Here is a 20,733-nt window from a genome sequence, read left to right on the forward strand (position 1 = left end):
TAGCTCATAAACCCCGTGTCTCGATCGCCCCCCGGTGGCTGGTCCTAGTATAGCTCATAAACCCCGTGTCTCGATCGCCCCCCGGTGGCTGGTCCTAGTATAGCTCATAAACCCCGTGTCTCGATCGCCCCCCGGTGGCTGGTCCTAGTATAGCTCATAAACCCCGTGTCTCGATCGCCCCCCGGTGGCTGGTCCTAGTATAGCTCATAAACCCCGTGTCTCAATCGCCCCCCGGTGGCTGGTCCTAGTATAGCTCATAAACCCCGTGTCTCGATCACCCCCCGGTGGCTGGTCCTAGTATAGCTCATAAACCCCGTGTCTCGATCGCCCCCCGGTGGCTGGTCCTAGTATAGCTCATAAACCCCTTGTCTCGATCGCCCCCCGGTGGCTGGTCCTAGTATAGCTCATAAACCCCGTGTCTCGATCGCCCCCCGGTGGCTGGTCCTAGTATAGCTCATAAACCCCGTGTCTCGATCGCCCCCCGGTGGCTGGTCCTAGTATAGCTCATAAACCCCTTGTCTCGATCGCCCCCCGGTGGCTGGTCCTAGTATAGCTCATAAACCCCGTGTCTCGATCGCCCCCCGGTGGCTGGTCCTAGTATAGCTCATAAACCCCGTGTCTCGATCGCCCCCCGGTGGCTGGTCCTAGTATAGCTCATAAACCCCGTGTCTCGATCGCCCCCCGGTGGCTGGTCCTAGTATAGCTCATAAACCCCGTGTCTCAATCGCCCCCCGGTGGCTGGTCCTAGTATAGCTCATAAACCCCGTGTCTCGATCACCCCCCGGTGGCTGGTCCTAGTATAGCTCATAAACCCCGTGTCTCGATCGCCCCCCGGTGGCTGGTCCTAGTATAACTCATAAACCCCGTGTCTTGATCGCCCCCCGGTGGCTGGTCCTAGTATAGCTCATAAACCCCGTGTCTCGATCGCCCCCCGGTGGCTGGTCCTAGTATAGCTCATAAACCCCGTGTCTCGATCGCCCCCCGGTGGCTGGTCCTAGTATAGAGTTTCCCAATTCAAAAAGATATGAGCTGCGCTTGAAAGCCCGAGAGGCGTTTCAAAAATGGCCGCCGGGTGAACTGACTTGTCTTAAGGTAATTTGACAAGTCAGTCTTCATGTCTTCAGTGAATGATATCAGATGGGAAAGAAATCGGATGCGTGTCAATAGGACCAGTGCATTAGGTCTTAAAGTGACAGCAGCCTAAAACAGTAAATCTGCTGCTGTCAATCAAACAAGAGAAAATTCCTCAATGCTCTTGACTGAAGGACTTTTGTAGCTGTATTATGAATTCACTGTATATTTAATTCAAGTGAAGACTATGCAGCGTTTCATTTTTACATTTGATTTCTGTATTGATTCTTATTATAATGCTGCGCTTAAATCTAATGTACATGAAAACTTTAAGCACTGTTTACTTTATTTGCCTCTTTGTTCTCATTTTTAATTACAAAGATAAATTAAAATAAATGTAACTAATCGTCCACCCCTAGTTTCAGGTGCTTTTGTTAACCTGGATGTTCTTAATGTGAAGTTTTCAGGCTGATATAACTATACATTACCAAGATGAGCAAAAGTTGTTTTTTTACATTGATGTAAAAATGCCGTTGTCATATTTGTGACATCACCATTTATGTAATGCCGTTCACTTTCAGAAGTTGTAGTGATGCTTCATTTTCTCAGAAAGAATGAGAAACATTTTTCATTTTCAGTTTTTAATTTAAATTGATTTTACACACTTAAAGCAATATCATATTGCATATAGAATATCACATTATTTAACAAGTTATCGCATATCACATTTTTCCCTAGATTACATTTACACTTAATGTCTTTATGAACATTTTGAAGAGTCAAGTTTTGCTGTAACTTTTACTTGAGGTTTCTGTTCCTCAATTGAATCTAAACAAAAATATCTTCAGTGTTTTTCTTAAGATGAAAGGAAACTATTATGGGTTTGGAATGACAAAGTACATTCTTGTGTGAAATATCCCTTTAAATAAAAAAATGAAGTAAAACAGGAAGTGAATGCCATTTCATGTTGTACTGAAAAGGGAACGTGACTATTAGAAACTTGATTTGAAATTTGTACAGACAAGTTTAGAAAAACTGAATAGCTCTTACATAGATCGAATTCTTTCGGACAAAAGTCGGAAAAGGCAATCGTCCATATCTACCATTTGAACTCAACATCACATGCGGATACATCCGGGTGAGAAGGCACATTTAGCATAGGAATGATTAAAGGAGGGGTTCACTTCAGAGTTAAAACTTCCTGGTAATTTTCTCCCCCACGTCATCCAAGACGTTCAAGTCTTTCTCCATTTGAAAAGAAATGAAGGTTTTTGAGGAAAACACTCCAGGATTTTCTCCATATAGTGACTTCAATGGAGTCCAACGGGTCGAAGGTCCAAATGTGAGTTTCAGTGCAGCTTCAAAGTCTCGACACGATCCAGCCGAGGAATAAGAGTCTGATCTAGACAAACCAGCGCACATTTATAACTAAATAAACATTTATATACTTTTAACCACAAATGCTGGTCTTGCACTAGCTGTGATGCGCCACACATCACGTTGAAAGGTCACGCGTGACGTAGGCGGAAGAACAGAGCTAGTGTTTACAAAAAAACAAGTCAAAAGAAATTAATAAACAAAAGGTAAAACAATGATGTGCCGAGCGTTTATGATTAAAAAGTATATAAATGTTTATTTAGTTATAAATGTGCGCTGGTTTGTCTAGATCAGACTCTTATTCCTCGGCTGGATCGTGTCGAGACTGAAACTCACCTTTGAACCTTCGACCCGTTGGACTCCATTGAAGTCACTATATGGAGAAAATCCTGGAGTGTTTTCCTTCATTTCTTTTCGGCTGAAGAAAGAAAGACATGAACATCTTGTAATCATCAGGAAGTTTTTATTCTGATGTGAACTCCTCCTTTAGGTGCGTAGTTAATAAACACTAGTAATCCCGCAGGTCCTGGAACGCGTTACGCCCCCTGGCGGAGGTGCGGGTAGCTCTCCACGGTGCGCACGATGGCCTCCTGCAAGCTCACCGGGGGCCGGTAGCCCAGGTCCTGCTTGGCCCGAGCGCAGCTGTAGTAGTGGTGTGTGCCGGCCAGAGCGACTCGCATCGGGGTGAAGGTGGGCTTGATCTGGATGAGCGGGCGCAGCACTAGCGCTATCAGCCACAGGAGCAGAGATAACCCATACACCAGCGTGTAGGGCAGGTGGAACCGCGGGGCGCTGTAGCCCAGACCCACCAGAACCTGCGACATGAAGTCCCAGAAGCGCACCGGCTCGTCGTTTGTTATGTGGTAAGCCTGTTAGTGCGGGAACAGTGGAACTGGATGAGGTACAGTTTGGGTTTAAAAAAATGTCTTTGTGAAAATCTTTAAAATGTTGTTTATATGTCTATGTGGTGTTTTTAATATGCTTTAAGACAAACCATGTGTAAATTCATAAGTCGACAGCATTGCTGAGTATTTTCTGCTTAACACTGCAGTGAACCAAAGACAGTCTCAAAAACACGCTTTGAAATCGCTGGTGTTTCTGACGTCACAAACTACCTTGTAACCAATCAGATCAACGTGTGATCGTCAACGAGTGGATCTCTGAGTGAGTGAGTGGAGGCGGGGCTCATTTGCATAGAACCGCGCATACTAAATGAGGCAAGGGTGTCGAGTTAAATTCAAGATATTTTAAGGCATGAAGACTTTTTTTCCAAGGAAATGTAATTTTGGTGATCAAAGATGAGTTTTGTGTAACTATTTTTAAAAGTACTTATGGTCCCACTTTATATTAGGTGGCTTTAAGAACTATGTACTTGCATTGAAACTAATAATTTGATACAATGGACTTTTTACATTGTACAGAAGATTAAGAGCTTACAAAATAATTGCATATTAAATCGCAAAATCGGTACAAAAAATTGAAATAATAATTTGCAATTAGATTATTTTCCAAAATCGTTCTGCTTTAATTTACACATGGTTTGCCTTAAAGCATATTTAACACCACATAGACATATAAACAACATTAAAAGCTGATTTTCACCACAGGGGGACTTTAAATTTTAAACCAAGTAAACGGTGATGGATTGTCCATTCGTTGCTCCCACAGGTTTGCTATTAAATTATTCCACTACTGGTAAAAAGTTATATTTGCCAAACGTTCACACAAGAGCTGTTTGCTAATAGTGTCAAAATGTTAGTTTTTGTTCAGTAGTATCTTTAGCCACAAGTACGGGAAAATAAACAGCTTTTGGGAGGTTTTTCATCAACACCTGTAATATTGAAGCACTTTCACACAGAGGAAGTTCTGCTATGTTTCTGGAAAGGCTGTGGGGCAGCATTTTTTCAGTAATGCTCAACTAACCATTTCTTAATGAGTTTTGCAACTACTACAATAACTGCTAACATGGCCTCTGTCATGATAAATAAACAGCTCATATTAGTTGCAGTAGGTAAAAGAGCATTTATGATAATATAACATGCTGCTAGTAGTTCATTAGCCAGCTAATGTGGGTTACTCAAGATTCAGATCATACACACTCAGGCCATGTGTCCACCAAAGCGTTTTTAGCCAGCTGAAAACGCTGGGCGCTCTGCTGAAAACGCCTCGCTGTGGGCGCTTGAGAGCGTTTTGGCTGCGCTGCGTTTTTTCAGTTGAGGCGATTCGTTGCTATGATACAGAATATACGCAGCACAGTTTACTTGTAACTGATTTCGTAGATAATTTGTTTCATACTAAAAATGTATTTTTCATCCAGTTTGTTCGGTTAGCTCTGCTGGTTGACGTCGTTGTACAGAAAGAATGTTGTGACAGTTGGTCGGTGTGGTATTTGTCCCGCCCCTCCTACACTGTGATTGGACGGCTGTGTAAAAAGTGACAGTGATGAGCGCAGCGTTTTACCCAAAGTTGAACATTTTTCAACTCTCGGCGACCAGTAAAAAACGCCGGGCGCTCAGCGATTGTGCGTTAAATACACGCTCAGCACCTCGTTACGCTCATGGCGTTTAAAAAATGCGGCGCTCCCATTGAAAACAATTAGAATTTTACGCCAGCTGCGTGAAAAAACGCTTTGGTGGACACACGGCCTTAAGCCCTATTCGGACGAGATTATCTTTGCAAGGGTCGATGGAGTAATGTAATTTTACCACAGGACGCCTGTAGTATTAATGGCCAATTCGCACGGGATAAGAGATCTCAGTAAAACTGCTGCTGTCATTGATGTCACATGCACAAATACATATAACCTATATTTATATATATATAAAACAGTAATGTCCGGTCGAACAATTTATTAATTATTATTATTTATTAATTAACTTCTGATTGGGTTCTGTTGGTAATAGGCACTCAACGCTAAAAGAAGTGTCGTGCCTCTAACCAGTGCTTTCGATCTTCTTCCTGGTCTGAATGGTGTGTGTTTTGCCACAGACTCGTCCCAGCGTCTAGAACACAACTCAATGCCTTTTCAAGCGTCTCCATACTTGAAAAACAGCGGAAAACTACTTGTAAACAGAATATTTACAGCGGGTCTATTCGCTGATGATAATTACTCTACCCCTGCTTTAACATGTTAAACTAGTCCCGTCCGAATAGGGCTTTAGTGGTTAAAGACAGCTAATCAAACAGATATTTTTTAGCTGTCCCACGCTCCTATTGGCTGTGTCTTACAAAAATAAATATTTTGGCATCACACTGAAAAACCCACACCATGTTTGTTTTCCAGAGCATCTAGAAAATTCTCATTTTCCATGACAGGACAATTGCGTGACGAAACTCAAGGTCTCTCAGGTTGTGCTAATAAAAAGGTTTATTGACCATCGCTGCACTTAATGAATGACGTAAAGCCCCTATGAGCTTGTTTTATCACTGCATTTCCCTTGAAACGATAGTCAAAACTTAATGCATCATTAATGCTGGATGTTTACACAGTAACAGTATACACACACGCACGCGTGGGACTAGCGCATCTAGAAACACTCTTTCGGTCTCTCGTTCACATACCTGAGCGCAGAGCGGAGAGTCAGCCTTGAGGTGTTCAGCTGCTAAGATATGCCCATGAACCACATTCTCCACATACGTGAAGTCCACAAGATTGGATCCGTCTCTGCATCATATAAAGAGTCAGACAGCACTGGTTTATCACATGATGTCATCACATCAACATACAGTGGGGTTCCAATGTCCACACTGAAAAGATATATATATATATATATATATATATAGGAAAAAAGCAATGACTTAAAATGAATAATATTGATTTGAAATTCTGTACTAGGCTAATCAATGATCAAATGAAAAAAACATACACAAAAAAAAAGAACAAAATTCATACAGATGGTCAGATTTTCTTGCTTTCATTGAAGCACAAGATGCTTTTCTAGATCGATGTTAAAACATGATCATCATTTTTTTGCTCATGCCACCTGAATGCTGTCATTAAAGCAAAAGGACAAATGCAATATTAATTTCTTCAAAAAGAAGAAAACATACATATTTAAAAACAGACAATTAAAATAAATCAAGTTACTATCCCCCTAGTGGACTAAGTTGAGAACCTTATTAGCAGATCACGTCTCTTCGTGGAAGATTAACTAAAGTGTAGTGTTGGGCATTGACACAAATTTCACGACTCAATTAGATTTTATTCACAAGCTTGAGATTAGATTCTGCAACTATCCGATTAGACTTTGTAACTTTGTTATTTAGTATTCATCTCTGATGTAATTTGTGTATTTGTTCTTATTTTATTACTGACTGTTCACTTTAATAATGTGATGTTAAATAATAATGTTAAAGCAAAGTTACATCCCCAAAATATATATATATATATATATATGTTTTTTTTGGCTGATCCGAAAAATTATCCGATTCGTGGCTCAAAAACCGTAAATGATCCAAACCGTGAATTTTGTGATCCGTTCCACCACTAGCGCTCAGAAAACCATATATCAGAAGTTTAAACTGATACGGCTTTTAACACGCATGCAGACAATACATTTTCTTGATAGTGAAGAACTGGAATGTCACATGAGCGTGACCGCGATAGAGATGTTAATCAAAACCAAACAGATGTTTAGTTTTTGGCGTGGAGTATCCGAGGAACGAGCTGTACAGGCTCCGCCCTCTTCTGGATATGGGGCGGGGCACAGCAGCTCATTTGCATTTAAAGACACATGCACAAAAACAGCATGTTTTTCCTTCCACTCAAAAATGGGGGTCTCTGTAGGGTATTATTAGCTGAAACTTCACAGAAACATTTTGGGGACACCAGAGACTGATGTTACATCTTGTAAAAAGGGGCATAATAGGTTCCCTTTTAAGAGCACCAAAACTATTCATTGCTTGAATTTCGTAATACAATTGACAGAATTTGAAAGCTGAAACTTGGTTTCAAATCGTAAGTAACGAAGCGTGTTGCGATTTATTGGATGTGAGGAGCTACAAAGCTTTGTTCATCAACTGAAAAGCATAGAATGAAAGATCGATTCTTAGGATTTTTTAAAAATTATTTTAAATGCTCCTTAAGGTTCTCTTATAAAGCAAAAAGTGTTTTGCACAAAAAACAAATATATGTGGAAAAACAATTTTCAACCCTCATTCTGATCCGTTTTTAATGTGCGGCTCCTTTAAGGCTGGTCAGTAAACGCGCACTGTTATGATTAGTGAACCTACTGTATAGGAAACAGTATCAACGCCCACTCGCTATTGCATGCTTTAGAAACATTCTCCATATAAAACCATCACTTTCAGACAGAGCATTATGATGCAGCTGCTGTCAGACACAATACTGCTGCTTCTGGCAGTAAAAGTTTCTCTGCGAACTCTCTATTACACTGTGCCTCGTTTGCAGTCAAATGCTCCGAACAAACATGTACGGATCCAGGACGCCATTAAAAATAAACCATACACTGGTTCCTGACGTTGGGATCCTCCTGAGGTGTGTACAGAGACACAAACCAGCTGTGATACAGGATACGTCAAAGCCAGCGCTCCTTTACACTTCTTTTTACTCCTCCATTTGCCCATGTGACATCACAGATCCCACAATGTCCAAACGAGCCCTTTTTGGAGCTTTATAGGGATGGGCATTCGATTAAATTTTCTTAGTCGATCGTCGGGAGAATTAACGATCGACTATCGATTAATCATTAATATTTTTTTATTCAAATTCATTATTTATTTAACTTTTTATAAATTAAAAAGGCAATGAAAATACAAAAATACAGCGTGTTTTTCCTCGATTAGATCTTTATTACAAGATGATCAACTTGTGGCAGTAAAACTGGACGTTCGGTAAGGCTAAACTTGAAGATATATGCGCTGTGGTGCTTGAAAGCAACGGAACCTGCAGCTGCGAGTTGGCGTTCTTAAACAGAGACCCTTGTTTGTTCCAAAATAATAAATAATAATAAAAAATCATGTTAAACAATAACTTAACCAAAAACATAATAATACTTAGATCTGACAGGTTTTGTCAAAATGTAACTCAAAACTATCCAAGAACGAAGTCGAGAAAGAGGGTGAGAGAGATTACTGTAACAATCAATTAGGCTAGGCTACTTAACAAAGCCTCATAAAAAATAACTAGTAACTCACATACAACTTCTACACCAGTCTACTGATTTTTGTTGAGAAAGATAAGCATGTTGATGACATGATCTGGGGTCAGACGCGACCGCAACTTGACCGTCAAGCCTCGTTTACACTTTCGCCTGGCTCTGCAGCGCGAGTCTCCGCAGACTGCGCGCGCACCTCCCCAAACAGACGAGGCGTTTATACTCGACGCGCTCGCCTGTGAAACACCGAATACCGCAATGACGTCATTTTTGCCGCGCTAACCTTCGCGCTCGTGCGGACGCGTCGAGTGTAAACAAGGCTTCAGTCCAGCCGCTGAAAACACCTGCTCTGAGGAGACTGACGTTGCCGGGATGCACAGGTACCTCCGCGCTAACTTGACCAGCCCGGGGAACACGTTCACTTTCCGCAGCAGCATTAGTTTAATGATAATCGATAACAAATTAACGTGATCGACGAAATTCTTAATGATCAATAATCGATCGTCGATTAAACATGCCCATCCCTAGAGCTTTATTTAATAAATGCTTTGATTATGAGGAGGATTTAAGCTATAAAACTTGGAGGATGTTTTAATGTTACAAAAACCTCTTAGATGCCAAAAGATCAAAGCAAGTTTGTCAAATTTCTCATGTCATGACCCCTTTAAGAATCGATATCAGTTCTTCTAAATGCCCTACAAAAGTGTAAACTCTACCTTGAGTCAACTGGACAGTTTACCAATGGCATTATCAATGGATAATTCAGGGTGCTTTTAAATATTCCTGATTAGAAAAATAACAGAAATGTGTAAAACTGTTTAAGTAACAGGTGTACTTTAGTTGCTTAAATTAGCCACCTGATCTCTAGCCATTGGCATCATTGAATATAAAGCAAATGGTAGCCATTGAAAATCCCAGAAACTCGTCTATCTCGAACACAATATGTGGTCACAGCGATCAACAAGCCGAAGAGAGGACTAAGAATATGCATTTGTTGTCGTTGTCTGTTTAGTTCCCCAAAACACTGCCTCCTAAAGCGATTGCTCCTGGCTGTAACAAAGGCTGATTGAGGAACCCAGACTGGGCAGTGTGGGACAGTTACCTCCACTATGAACTGAACTAAATGTGCTCTGCTTTGCAATGTCATGGAGTAATTTAACAAATCTAGAGGGTCCTGGTTCAGTAGAGATGCTCTTTGGTCTTATTTAGTTGATTTCTTGCTCTGAAAACCATATTCTTGATCGTTATGTTCCTGCTGCTATGTTTACTAATATAACACTTCATGTCGATACGAATGCTGTCAGTCAAGATAATATTGTAGGTGTGATTCTGCCACCTAGTGGACTAACCCGCTCTGCCACTGAGCCCTTATAGGAGCCCTTTTCTTTGGCATTTGGATCAATGTAGTTTTATTGGAGTTTTTAACCCGTTTTTTACAATAATTAGGACACATTTCTCAATAGTTAGGTCACTTTTTATACTGATATTTGTAATGTTCTTTGTGTTTGGCGATCAAATGAAACTCTTCATACACTCACACACAAACACATTCCCTTCAGACACGACCACACACACACGTTCAAGTGCTGTGAAACACATTCCTGTCTAGTGGAAGCATAACATCTTCACTAATTTATCAAAAGTTAACTTAATCAAGTCTTTCAGCCAAAGTCCCCCTCTCTCACCCGATGATGAACTTCATCTTTCCTCTGCGGGCCGAATCCACCAGGATGGGCACTAACTGAGGGTCCCGGGGCCCGAAGATGCCATGAGGACGGATGGCGACCGTAAGGAAACCTCTCTCTTTACTGCAGGCCTCCAGCACCAGCTGGACACATGACACAGAGATCATAATGACTCAGCACATCCACCAACATCAACATCCTTCATTTCAGAAGAGAGCTGAAGATCAATACTATGGAAGCTTGTTTCCGCCACAGAATAAAACATTTAAAAAACATAATTGCGACATTTTATTGATTTCTTAGGCCCCATCAACACTACTGCGTTTTAGTTTAGAAACGGAGAATTAAAACGAATACGATCTCCAGCGTTTTAGCTGCATATTAGAACTTATCTCAGTCCACATTAAACGACTGAAAACGCGGATCACGTCACCATTCACCTACACTGAGCGTGCACGTGCCGGTGTAAACAGAAAACAGATTGACGAGCCTATTCCTCAGATTTCGCTGAGGTTAATAAGTGCCGATCTGGACATTCAAAAGTTTTCGCACCATTCTTCAGGAAGTACAACTTAATTGATAAAATTATCCCACCATGCGCTGGTTCTTCCCGGCTTAGCACAAAACCGACGCTCCATGTAGGGTCGATACCGCCGCTGCACACGGGAACTGTCACAGATCGCTGGAATAACAGCTTGCCTCCGGCGCATGTAGGCAGTTATAGCATTGTAAAATTAAAAATTTGCTTGCACTAACGTAACTGGTAGTCCAGGCTGTTGTTGTATGTTTTCTTCCGTTGTATGACACCCAATCAGAGAGCCGAGCGTGAGCCTCTGCGTCATCGTTTCTAAAGTCCTACACTAAATCGCCCTCCGGAGATTCAAAACGCAAATGGGGGTCAGCACAGTTTCTAAACTTCTCCGTTTTAGGTCTTCGCTTTTGCCGTTTTAGTGTGGACGGGAGGTGCAAACGTAGCAAAAGGTCTCTGTTTCTAAACTAAAACGTAGTAGTGTGGATGGGGCCTTAGAATTGTGAGATATAAACTCACAATTGCGTGTTAAAAAGTCAAATTCTGAGGAAAAAACAGTTTATATCTCACAATTCTGACTTTATATTTCCCAATTGTGTGTTATAAAGTTGCAATTCTGAAAGAAAAAGAAAAAGTCAGAATTGCGAGTTTATCTCACACAGTTCTAAGATTAAAAGTCAGAATTGCGAGATGTAAACAATTGTGAGGAAAAAAAAAAGAACTGAGATAAAAAAAACTTATTTTATTCTATGACAGAAACAAGCTTTATTATACAATACTAAGTAAAGTAATAGAGAGAAATATGATATGCCACAGATATGATTCATACACACCTTCTCCTGCTGGATTTTTGTCGCTGTATAATAATCAATTGGCCTTTTTGCGTAAGGCAAATCCTCTTTCCCATTCTTGATATCAGTTCCTTCAAACACCACACTAGCACTGCTGGTCAAAATTAATTTCTGTGAAAACAATTTAAAAGATTATTCCAGATTAGATAGACTTCATGCTGCCAACTGCCACAGAAACATATATGAAATCCCTGGGTGGACAGAGATGGAGCCACTGTGCATATTATATAAGATTATAACAGTATTGAATGTAACAAAACAAAAACAGACTAATATCTTCAGTCATTTTGCTTCTTAAGTAAATGTATCTTGTTTTAAGAATGTAAGTATTGCATTATTATACATTATATAAAGTAGTTTAATGTAGTACTGACACTAAATCTCTGAAAACTAGAAATTTTTTCACACCAAGTAATTTTTATTTTGGGTGAACTATCCACCATACATAGTGGCATATTTTTGTATTGTGATATATTGTGACATGATATATTGTTACACCTCTAGGAATTATGACACCCACCTGAACCCCGGCCTCGAGACAGGCCTGTATGACGGTCCGTGTGCCGTCGATATTGACCCTCTGAAACAGAGACCGGTCATCACTGCCCGGAGCCGGAGACGCGCAGTGAAACACGATAGACACTTCCTTCAAAGCCGACAGCAAAGCCTGAACACATGAGGAGAACAGCTGAGAGCGTGAAGCCGACAGCAAAGCCTGAACACATGAGGAGAACAGCTGAGAGCGTGAAGCCGACAGCAAAGCCTGAACACATGAGGAGAACAGCTGAGAGCGTGAAGACGACAGCAAAGCCTGAACACATGAGGAGAACAGCTGAGAGCGTGAAGACGACAGGGATCGGTCAGAGAACCGGCTCCCGAGAACTGATGTTTCCCATAGGAATGTTTTCCTGGTTGTGTTCGCGCCGCCAGCAGGAACTCTGAGGTGCCGTGAGCCGCGCTGAGAACGCCAGCGCTCGCATTCTCCGTGTTCATAGCTTACGATCTGTCTAACAGTCTAATACGTTATTAGACAGAACTGATATACATTATAACATGTGTTATTAGTGTGTGCCGTGTGTTTGATGTCCAGTGTTGCTGAGCAGAAATACAGGATCATGATTTTCTCCTCAGTGTGAAGGTTAAGTGGCTCATCTATCAGTGTTTCCATGTTCGTAGAGTTAGTTTCTGGAGTAAATATATAGGCTATAATGAGTGTGTTTACACAGTTTTATTAAAAATGGCGTGTGTTGGTGTTTCTCGTGTCCGGCCAATCAGTGTCACGGGTAGTTCCTACAGCGCTGGTTTAGACCATAGACTGTAAAAAAATATGGACGTAGTGTCCGTATAAAGTGTAGTAAAGTGGGCGTAGCCGACCGTCGCCATCTTGGCAGCGCGTCACTCCTGGATAAACGAAAATGGGCAAAGAGGCGGGACATGGGTGGAGCTGAGGAGCCGAGTGCTGAAACCACGCCCGCCTAGCTCGACGCAATCAAGTTGTCTATTGATGGAAGATATTGGCGGTTGATTTTGAACCAAGCTTACTATTGAGGTAAATTATGAGTCATTTAAAAAAAAAAAAAAAAAAATCACCCCCCTCACAGTTGTCATGAAGGGCAAAATTAGCTGTATAGACCAAAGCCACTTTTTTCTCCAGGCTGTAAACATGTTTTTTTCTGCGGTAAAGTTGGGCATTTTAACATGGGGGAGATGCAGATTTGACTCACTTTTGCTGCCAGCCTCAAGCGGCCAGGCGATGAATTGCAGTTTAATTCACTTCCGTGTTGGTTTCAAGAGAGAGGGGGAGGTTGCCGCTTGGTTTAGACCGACTCTGGAGTAAATTAGTTCTAGTTTCTAGAACTAAAATCATTCCTAGTTCCTGCGGTGCGAACACGCCCAAAACCGGGAACTTCCTCCAACAGTTCTAGGAACTAGGAAAAGGTTTCTCCAGTGCGAAAGCCTCTCGTGTGTGTGTGTGTGTGTTTGTGTGTGTGCGTGTGCTACTGACACTGAACGATCCTCACCTGTTTGTCACACAAGTCTCCTTGGTGAAACATCACTCCTGGAAGCTCGTAGGCCTGTCGGATGTCAAACACACTCACGGTGTATCCGCGCTCCAGTAAACGCTCCACCAGGTGCCGGCCCAGAAACCCCGAGCCGCCGATGACGGCGCAGCGCTTGCTGCTCTGCGGAGGACAACATCACACACTCAAACTGCTGCATGTACTGCCAGTCGGGTGGAAACATACATAAACCATAATGTTGAACAATTAGCACAGTTTAAACACAAGTAGACAAAGTAATAACACAAATGACGATAAATAAAACACTAAATAAAAGTGAACGGATCCATGATGGACACTGCAGTGATTACAGTCAAACCAAACATTATTCAGACACCAAATATTATTTGATATAATTTTTACTAGTGTGTGCAGGACACTATAGTTAATTTATGGAGAGCAAAATAAAGTAAACCGTGACACATTATACCCAGAAATTCTTCATACAGTGGAAAACCAGTAAAATTATAAAGATTTGGGACCAAAAATGATTCCGACACTTTGAGCTGATCATGTTTTGCTGAAGTGTTTTTTCTTTAATTGCTAATGCACATTTTTACAGCGCAGACTGAACAACATGAAGCATTGCTTGGTGATTGGTTGAGCTAAACTGGTATTATCTAATTGTGTAGTTAAATTTAACAGCTGACAGATATTCAACATAATTCATGTGTGAGACAGTCTAACAGAAGGATGGACAAAACCTGTGAAATATTAACTCATTTAATAACTCTGACTTCTGGTCATATTTTATCACCATTTTCTAAACTATAGTGAATAAACTGTGATAATGTGAGAAATGTTGAAGGTGTTTGAATACATTTTGGTTTGACGGTGTTACAAAAGAGAGCAATAAGAAGTGTAAAACATTTTACAGATAATGTATAAAGTGTATAATAAACTTCCAAATAGTTTTCAGAGGCTGTTCGAAATAAAGTCAGTATAAACTAAGAGGAATGTATGCGTTTAAAAAAGTAAGGATATGAACTAATACAAAAAAGAGAAGCATATCTGTCAAAGGTTATGGAATATCTATGATAAAAAATTAATTGTGCATTTCACTCTGTAAATTCAACACATAATTAATTATAGAATTCAAAATTAATGATTTGTGTATGTAATATTTAAACTATTGTAATAATATCGGAAATGTGTACATTTGTAATCATGAATGCACATTTTGTAAATTGTCTTATGTAACGGTGTATTTTGTATGAATCAAATCCAGAGAGAAAAGTGACGCTCATTAGATAATTATGTATAAAGGGTAGGCATAATAAGCAAAGGCTTTAGACTACACCTTTTTCGGTTATTATGCACACACACGTTCATGTGCACAAAACAAACTATTTTTGGTTTTGAGTATTTCAGGCTTTCTTTTTTCACTAATTTGAGAACTTTATCCTCAAAACTGAGGCTCAGATCAATGAGGCCTACGAACAGTCAAAGAAATAAACACAAAACCTGTCCTAATTTAAAGAAAACAAGTTGACAAAAAGATTGAATCCAATATTTGGTGATAAGGTGGCATAAAGAGAGATTTATAAGATTTCTAACCAGGAACATCACAAGTGTTATAGGGTTTATATACACTTATTATTCAACAATATGACAGACTGAGTGACGCGGCTGTATGAGATCTGAAAGATGACATCACTGTTTTCTGCAGAGCTGCTGTAACTTATAGATAAACTAATGTAATAATTGATGAACTTTACAACAGAACGGAATCAACACTGAACTGACTTCAGCCGAACAATGACACGAGTTTCTGCGAATAGGGAATTAATTCAGTTTGCATCATTGAATCACCGTAAAGCTGCTTTGAAACAACATGCATTGTATAAAGCGCTACATAAACTTAACGTTAGGTGACTTGACTCAGGTAATAGTGAGGTGTTTCAGGTGTTCACTACTCACCGGTCTGATACGAGTCGCCATCTGTGTTTCTCTCAGCTCCCGACAGCAGTCTACAGAACCATCACACACATCTACAGAACCATCACACACATACTGGCTAATCACTTCTGAAAAACGATGTCACACCCTGCATAACCATTACTGCACACTTTATACTATTTTAGGTTTTACTCCGATTGAACAGTTCGCTACAACCAAACTTAACGTTACTTTTACAAACTAGTTATGCTCGAAGCCCATTATACAAGATATAGTTTATTCCAGTTCTGTAAAGTTTAAGTTAGCAATAGCATCACTCACCTGTTCAACTGAAACTCGAGTTACAGCTGTAATGAATGATAATGAGGGAAACACGAAGAGCTGTATGAGCAGAGAGCGGAGGAACATCTGATTGGTCGAGACAACTATCAGGAATCAGCCCGACATGTGAGTTGAACCAATGAGAGAAGCGCTACGTCAAAGAGCGCCACTGCGCGGCCCAATCAGTAAAAATATTTTTTTTTACCTCCTCATGACATCCCCAATCAAGTTCCTACATGTGCTTTTTATTATTTATATATTATGGGAACATTTAATTCAATATAGCGCGTTTGTGTATTTGTTTACAAGATACTTTATGAGATATACAAATAATACAATAGAAATAACCAGAGCCATATAGAGATACTCTATATGGCTCTGGAAATAACATGACCAGTAACAAATCTGAGCCAATCAGAAATCAGTGCGGTAAAAGATCGGTGTGCGCGCGCTTATGAATCAAAACAAAAAAATATTTTGACTTTATAAAGCCCCCAAGTTATAGGATAAAAGCAGAATGTGAACTGCATACTAATTACTTCTCACAGTTTGTTTAAATAAGCGTTATAATCGGGATAAGATGCTTTTGTACGATTATTACGAATCGTACTATGGCGAATATACTTGATTAATTAGGCTGTGTGGAAGTTTCTTCCTGCAGCTTCATAATTATTATTCATGACGAGACAAGATTTCCGCCCACTTGCCAACGTCTTCTTTTCAGCCAATCAGTTGGGCCTAACGAGCGAACGTCACGGAACGTAATTAATATTCATAAACCAAGCCTTCACCATAGTGTGGTTTATGTTATTCTCCTCTCGGTGAAGATGGTGAGTCACGACGAATGCAGCTGTCGCAGTTTGTGTGATTTGTATATTTATTTCTGCGATTTATTAAAGTAGGGCACTCCCTTTTAGTGTATCCGTTTAATTGCCGTTAGTATGTAAACATGTCCTTCTTCAGGTTTGTGTGACATATGTAATCATGTGTGTTGCTTATTATTGCTACTGGTCTTCCTTTTTCATCGGAAAAAAATACAGAGAAAATTGTCATGGTAGTTACGAGTGAATCTACAACCACGGCTAATGAAATGCTAGTCTTATTTAAAAGCATATAATTTTATATTCCTCTTATTCTCTATTTCTTTCTCCTAAACAATATTATTATATCTAACCTGTATTATCTCTTATGTGCACTGTCTAATTTATGTTTACAGTATGTGTCTTGTATTCATAAACTGTATTGTAATGTGCACTGTACTGTACTGGTCCAGTTTTAATAGAGATTCTATTCTTTTCTATTCTATTCTATTCTATTCTATTCTATGCTATATAACACAGGCCACTAGTCCCAAAAGACCCGCTCTGGGTGCCGTAGCCCCTCGTAAGAAAGCCAACCCAAAGCCTGAACTGACAGAGGAGCAAAGGCAGGAGATCCGAGAGGCGTTCGAGCTCTTCGACACTGATGCTTCTGGCTATATTGAGGTGAAGGAGTTAAAGGTGAGGTATATAATGCCATGCATTTATTAGAAACATGAACACAGCTTGAGCAGTTTACATCCCAGTGTTGCATTGTCTCTATTTAGTTACGTATATCTCTATACAGAGGGGTCCAAAACCCTGAGACCACATCCGAAATATTATGATTGTCTTCTGGAACAAGAACAAATGTGGGCGGGGCTTGATTGTGTCTGTGGGGAATTGATTGGATGTTGTGGTTTGCTATTGGTGGATCTCATGTGAGTGACAGGTTATAGCCCCGCCCTCGTCATCAGAGAAGAGAAGAGATGCTGCAAGAGGAAGATATTCTGATTCAAGATTACGAACATGAATTTAGAAAAATAATGATGATGACATCAGTCGTTTATAATAAACACGTCAATATTCCATAAATAAATAAGTGTCGTCAATTGATTTCATGGCGACTTTAAACTTGGAACGTTCTAGGATTTCGAAAAAAATTCAAACTATTGGAACGAATTAAATAATTGAATAATTTTCGATAGTATATGATGTCAAATAGCCAAACGTCGGCTGTTTACACTCTATAGTCTCAAATCATATCCGTAACGCAGATATAAACATAACAGAAGTTTTAGTGATTGAGTGAGTCATACAATGACTGTATTTTGTTCAATATCTTGCTTTATATGAACAAATCTTATGTTTCAAAATAAAAAAATACATTTTGCTTATTTTTACGCTTAAAAAAAAAAATAATCAAAAAATAAATGAAAAGTAAGATATATGGACACGACATATAGAACTTGGAACTTTTTGGAGAAAAAAAAACATTAAACAATAAATGTATGACTAACGAAACTAATACAAAAATGTAATAATGTTCAGTAGTGCCGCGAGACTGTATCTCTATATGACGTGTGTATGTCAAGTTTCCCGTGAGTAATGAGGAATTCTGCTCCAGGTGGCCATGAGAGCGCTGGGATTCGAGCCTAAAAAGGAGGAAATCAAGAAAACGATTGCAGAGGTTGATAAGGAAGCAACCGGAAAGATCTCGTTCAGTGATTTCATGGCAGTGATGAACCAAAAAATGGTAAGGTATTTTTAAAATAGAAATATTCCAGGCAGCTAGAAAAGAAAACTCTAACTACTGTTTGGGAAATCTCTAGGCTGAAAAGGACTCTAAAGAAGAAATCCTTAAGGCTTTCCGGCTGTTTGACGATGACGAGACTGGAAAAATATCTTTCCGGAATCTAAAGAGAGTGGCCAAAGAGCTCGGGGAAAACCTCACGGACGAGGAGCTGCAGGTACGGGATCGCTCACACACACAAACCTGTGCCGGATCATATCAAACATTCATGTTTCCCTCTGTCTTCAGGAAATGATTGATGAAGCAGACAGAGATGGTGATGGAGAAGTTAACCAGCAGGAATTTCTTCGCATCATGAAGAAAACAAGTTTGTACTGAATGTTACCAGAAGCACAGGATTCGGACAAACAATCCTTTTCAATGTTTAAAATATTGTTTTTATTTTAATAATAATGTCATTGTTTTATGCACCGTACCATTCCAAAACCTTGATGCCTGTCAATCCCAGTGATCCGATCAGATCCGTGTGGGTTTTCCAAATGTCGGCTGTTTACACTCTCATATCTGGAAAGATATAAACATAACAGAGGTTGTAGTGGTCGAGTGAGTCATACAATGACTCAAATATTTAGTCAATATGTCATTATATGAGCGAATCTTATGTTTCGAGAATAAATATAAATACATTTAGCATTAAAAATAAAGCTTATTTTTAAGGGTTTTTTGTTACAATTTTTATTTTAACAGTAAGATACATGGATGCTTTACTTGCTTTAATTGGAGGGAAATGTGCTTAATTTTCCTGAAATAGCTGCGCTTACATGCACCCTAATAATCCGATTGTGATCGGGCTTGTAGCAGTTTATTAAAGTTAAACAAGTCACATATGTAACCACTTCAATCTGAATTGATTGACCCGATCCGATTTAAATGTCATTCGTATTGTATATTGTAAGGGCTGGTTTCAAAATTTCCTAATCCGTTTGATGGAACATGTAAACAAGTAGTGCGCATGCGCAGTGATGTGGAAATGGCAGAGATGTTTGGGCTACTAATGCGCGGAGCAAGACGTCAGACGTGTCATAAATATGAAAGGTTGTTTCCGCCGCAAAATAAAACATTTTAAAAGATAATTGCGAATATTTATATCACAGTTGCGAGTTAACATCTTGAAATTCTGACTTTATTTCTCAGAATTGCGAGATATAAAGTCAGAATTGCGTGATTTAAAGTCGCAATTGCATGTTATAAAGTCAAAATTGAATGTTATAAAGTCAAAATTTCATCTAACGTTAAGACTTTATAACACGCAATTGCACGTTTATATCAAGCAATTCTGACTTTATACCTCGCAATTCCGACTGTAGCCTATATCACGCAATTCTGAGATAAAAGTCAGAATTGTGAGATAAAAAGCCGCAATTGCCTTTTTTTTTATTCTGTGGTGGAAACAAGCTTACTATACATAAATGATTGTCATGTCAATCTATAATGGTCATTCCACCTATCGTCTGTGAAACAGTGCAGGACTGTCCCATCAGTGTGTCCACAGACTGTTTTAGGCACGAGGAGGGGCTGTTTTACTGCTTGATGTGCTCGTCGTCTCAAATTAGGACTCGAAATAGATCAATATTAAGTGGGAAACAGTATGGCATGTCAGTCAAAAGATCGTTACATAAATCACACGTCAACCCGATCGCTTATTTAACGTTCAAAAACATCAATCGGAAATTAAAGTGGTCCATGTAAACGTTGCAAATTAAAATGTCACATGTATTTTTCCACATTCACTCATATATATATATAGGCCTACTTTACATGTATAAACATGCCTTGTTACAGCATACATCACTGATTAAGCTATGACGAGTTGAATGATCATCATCAGGGATGTCTTCTCTGTGCCTCGGCTTTATACTCCACTTCACTGCAGTTTTAGAGAATGCATCATCAGCTACGGTGATCTGTGCTTGTGTTCTTCCTGTTGGGTTTCCTTTACGCACCACCTACCTTTAAAATTGGTTTCATATGTTTTGTATTTAAGTATATTTGAAATGCTATTTAAGTATTATTTAAAAATAAAATAAATTGTATTACGCTGGTGAGGACTTATTCTCAATTTATTTCCTTGCCCAGTTTTTAATTCAGTATTTTATTTTTCATCAAAGGTGACAATGTTACAAAAGATTTCTATCAAACACTGTTCATCTGAACTGTGAAATATGAAGAAATCAGAAATATGAAGCAGCACAATAGTTGATAAGCATGTTTCTT

The 20,733-nt window shown here is 39.6% G+C and overlaps 2 protein-coding genes across 4 annotated transcripts; one reads left to right on the forward strand and one right to left on the reverse strand.

The window, feature by feature from the left end:
* Positions 1–1,695: 1,695 nt before the first annotated feature.
* Positions 1,696–15,980, reverse strand: nsdhl (NAD(P) dependent 3-beta-hydroxysteroid dehydrogenase NSDHL). Of its 3 annotated transcripts, XM_077201525.1 has the most exons (9): positions 15,910–15,980; positions 15,610–15,680; positions 13,651–13,812; positions 12,150–12,296; positions 11,612–11,740; positions 10,250–10,392; positions 6,010–6,112; positions 2,958–3,317; positions 1,696–2,354 (listed from the first exon to the last, which is right to left on the reverse strand). In XM_077201525.1, exons 2-8 carry the CDS (start codon positions 15,628–15,630, stop codon positions 2,985–2,987), a joined length of 1,038 nt encoding a protein of 345 aa, XP_077057640.1. In that variant the 5' UTR covers positions 15,631–15,680; positions 15,910–15,980; the 3' UTR covers positions 1,696–2,354; positions 2,958–2,984. The 3 variants fall into 3 exon arrangements, with proteins under 3 accessions (XP_077057640.1, XP_077057620.1, XP_077057631.1); XM_077201505.1 differs by having other exon boundaries at positions 1,696–3,317; positions 15,910–15,979; XM_077201516.1 differs by having other exon boundaries at positions 1,696–3,317; positions 15,610–15,659; positions 15,910–15,960.
* Positions 15,981–16,649: 669 nt separating this feature from the next.
* On the forward strand, positions 16,650–20,560 carry cetn2 (centrin, EF-hand protein, 2). Its single transcript, XM_077201748.1, has 5 exons — positions 16,650–16,739; positions 17,250–17,408; positions 18,334–18,462; positions 18,539–18,676; positions 18,748–20,560. The coding sequence occupies exons 1-5, from the start codon at positions 16,737–16,739 to the stop codon at positions 18,835–18,837; spliced, it is 519 nt and encodes a 172-aa protein (XP_077057863.1). The 5' UTR covers positions 16,650–16,736; the 3' UTR covers positions 18,838–20,560.
* The last annotated feature ends 173 nt before the right edge of the window (positions 20,561–20,733 follow it).

The sequence above is a fragment of the Siphateles boraxobius genome, unplaced genomic scaffold (assembly GCF_051911475.1).
Source record: "Siphateles boraxobius isolate OS27281-9 unplaced genomic scaffold, OSU_SipBor_1 117, whole genome shotgun sequence".
In the NCBI taxonomy this organism is placed as follows: domain Eukaryota; kingdom Metazoa; phylum Chordata; class Actinopteri; order Cypriniformes; family Leuciscidae; genus Siphateles; species Siphateles boraxobius.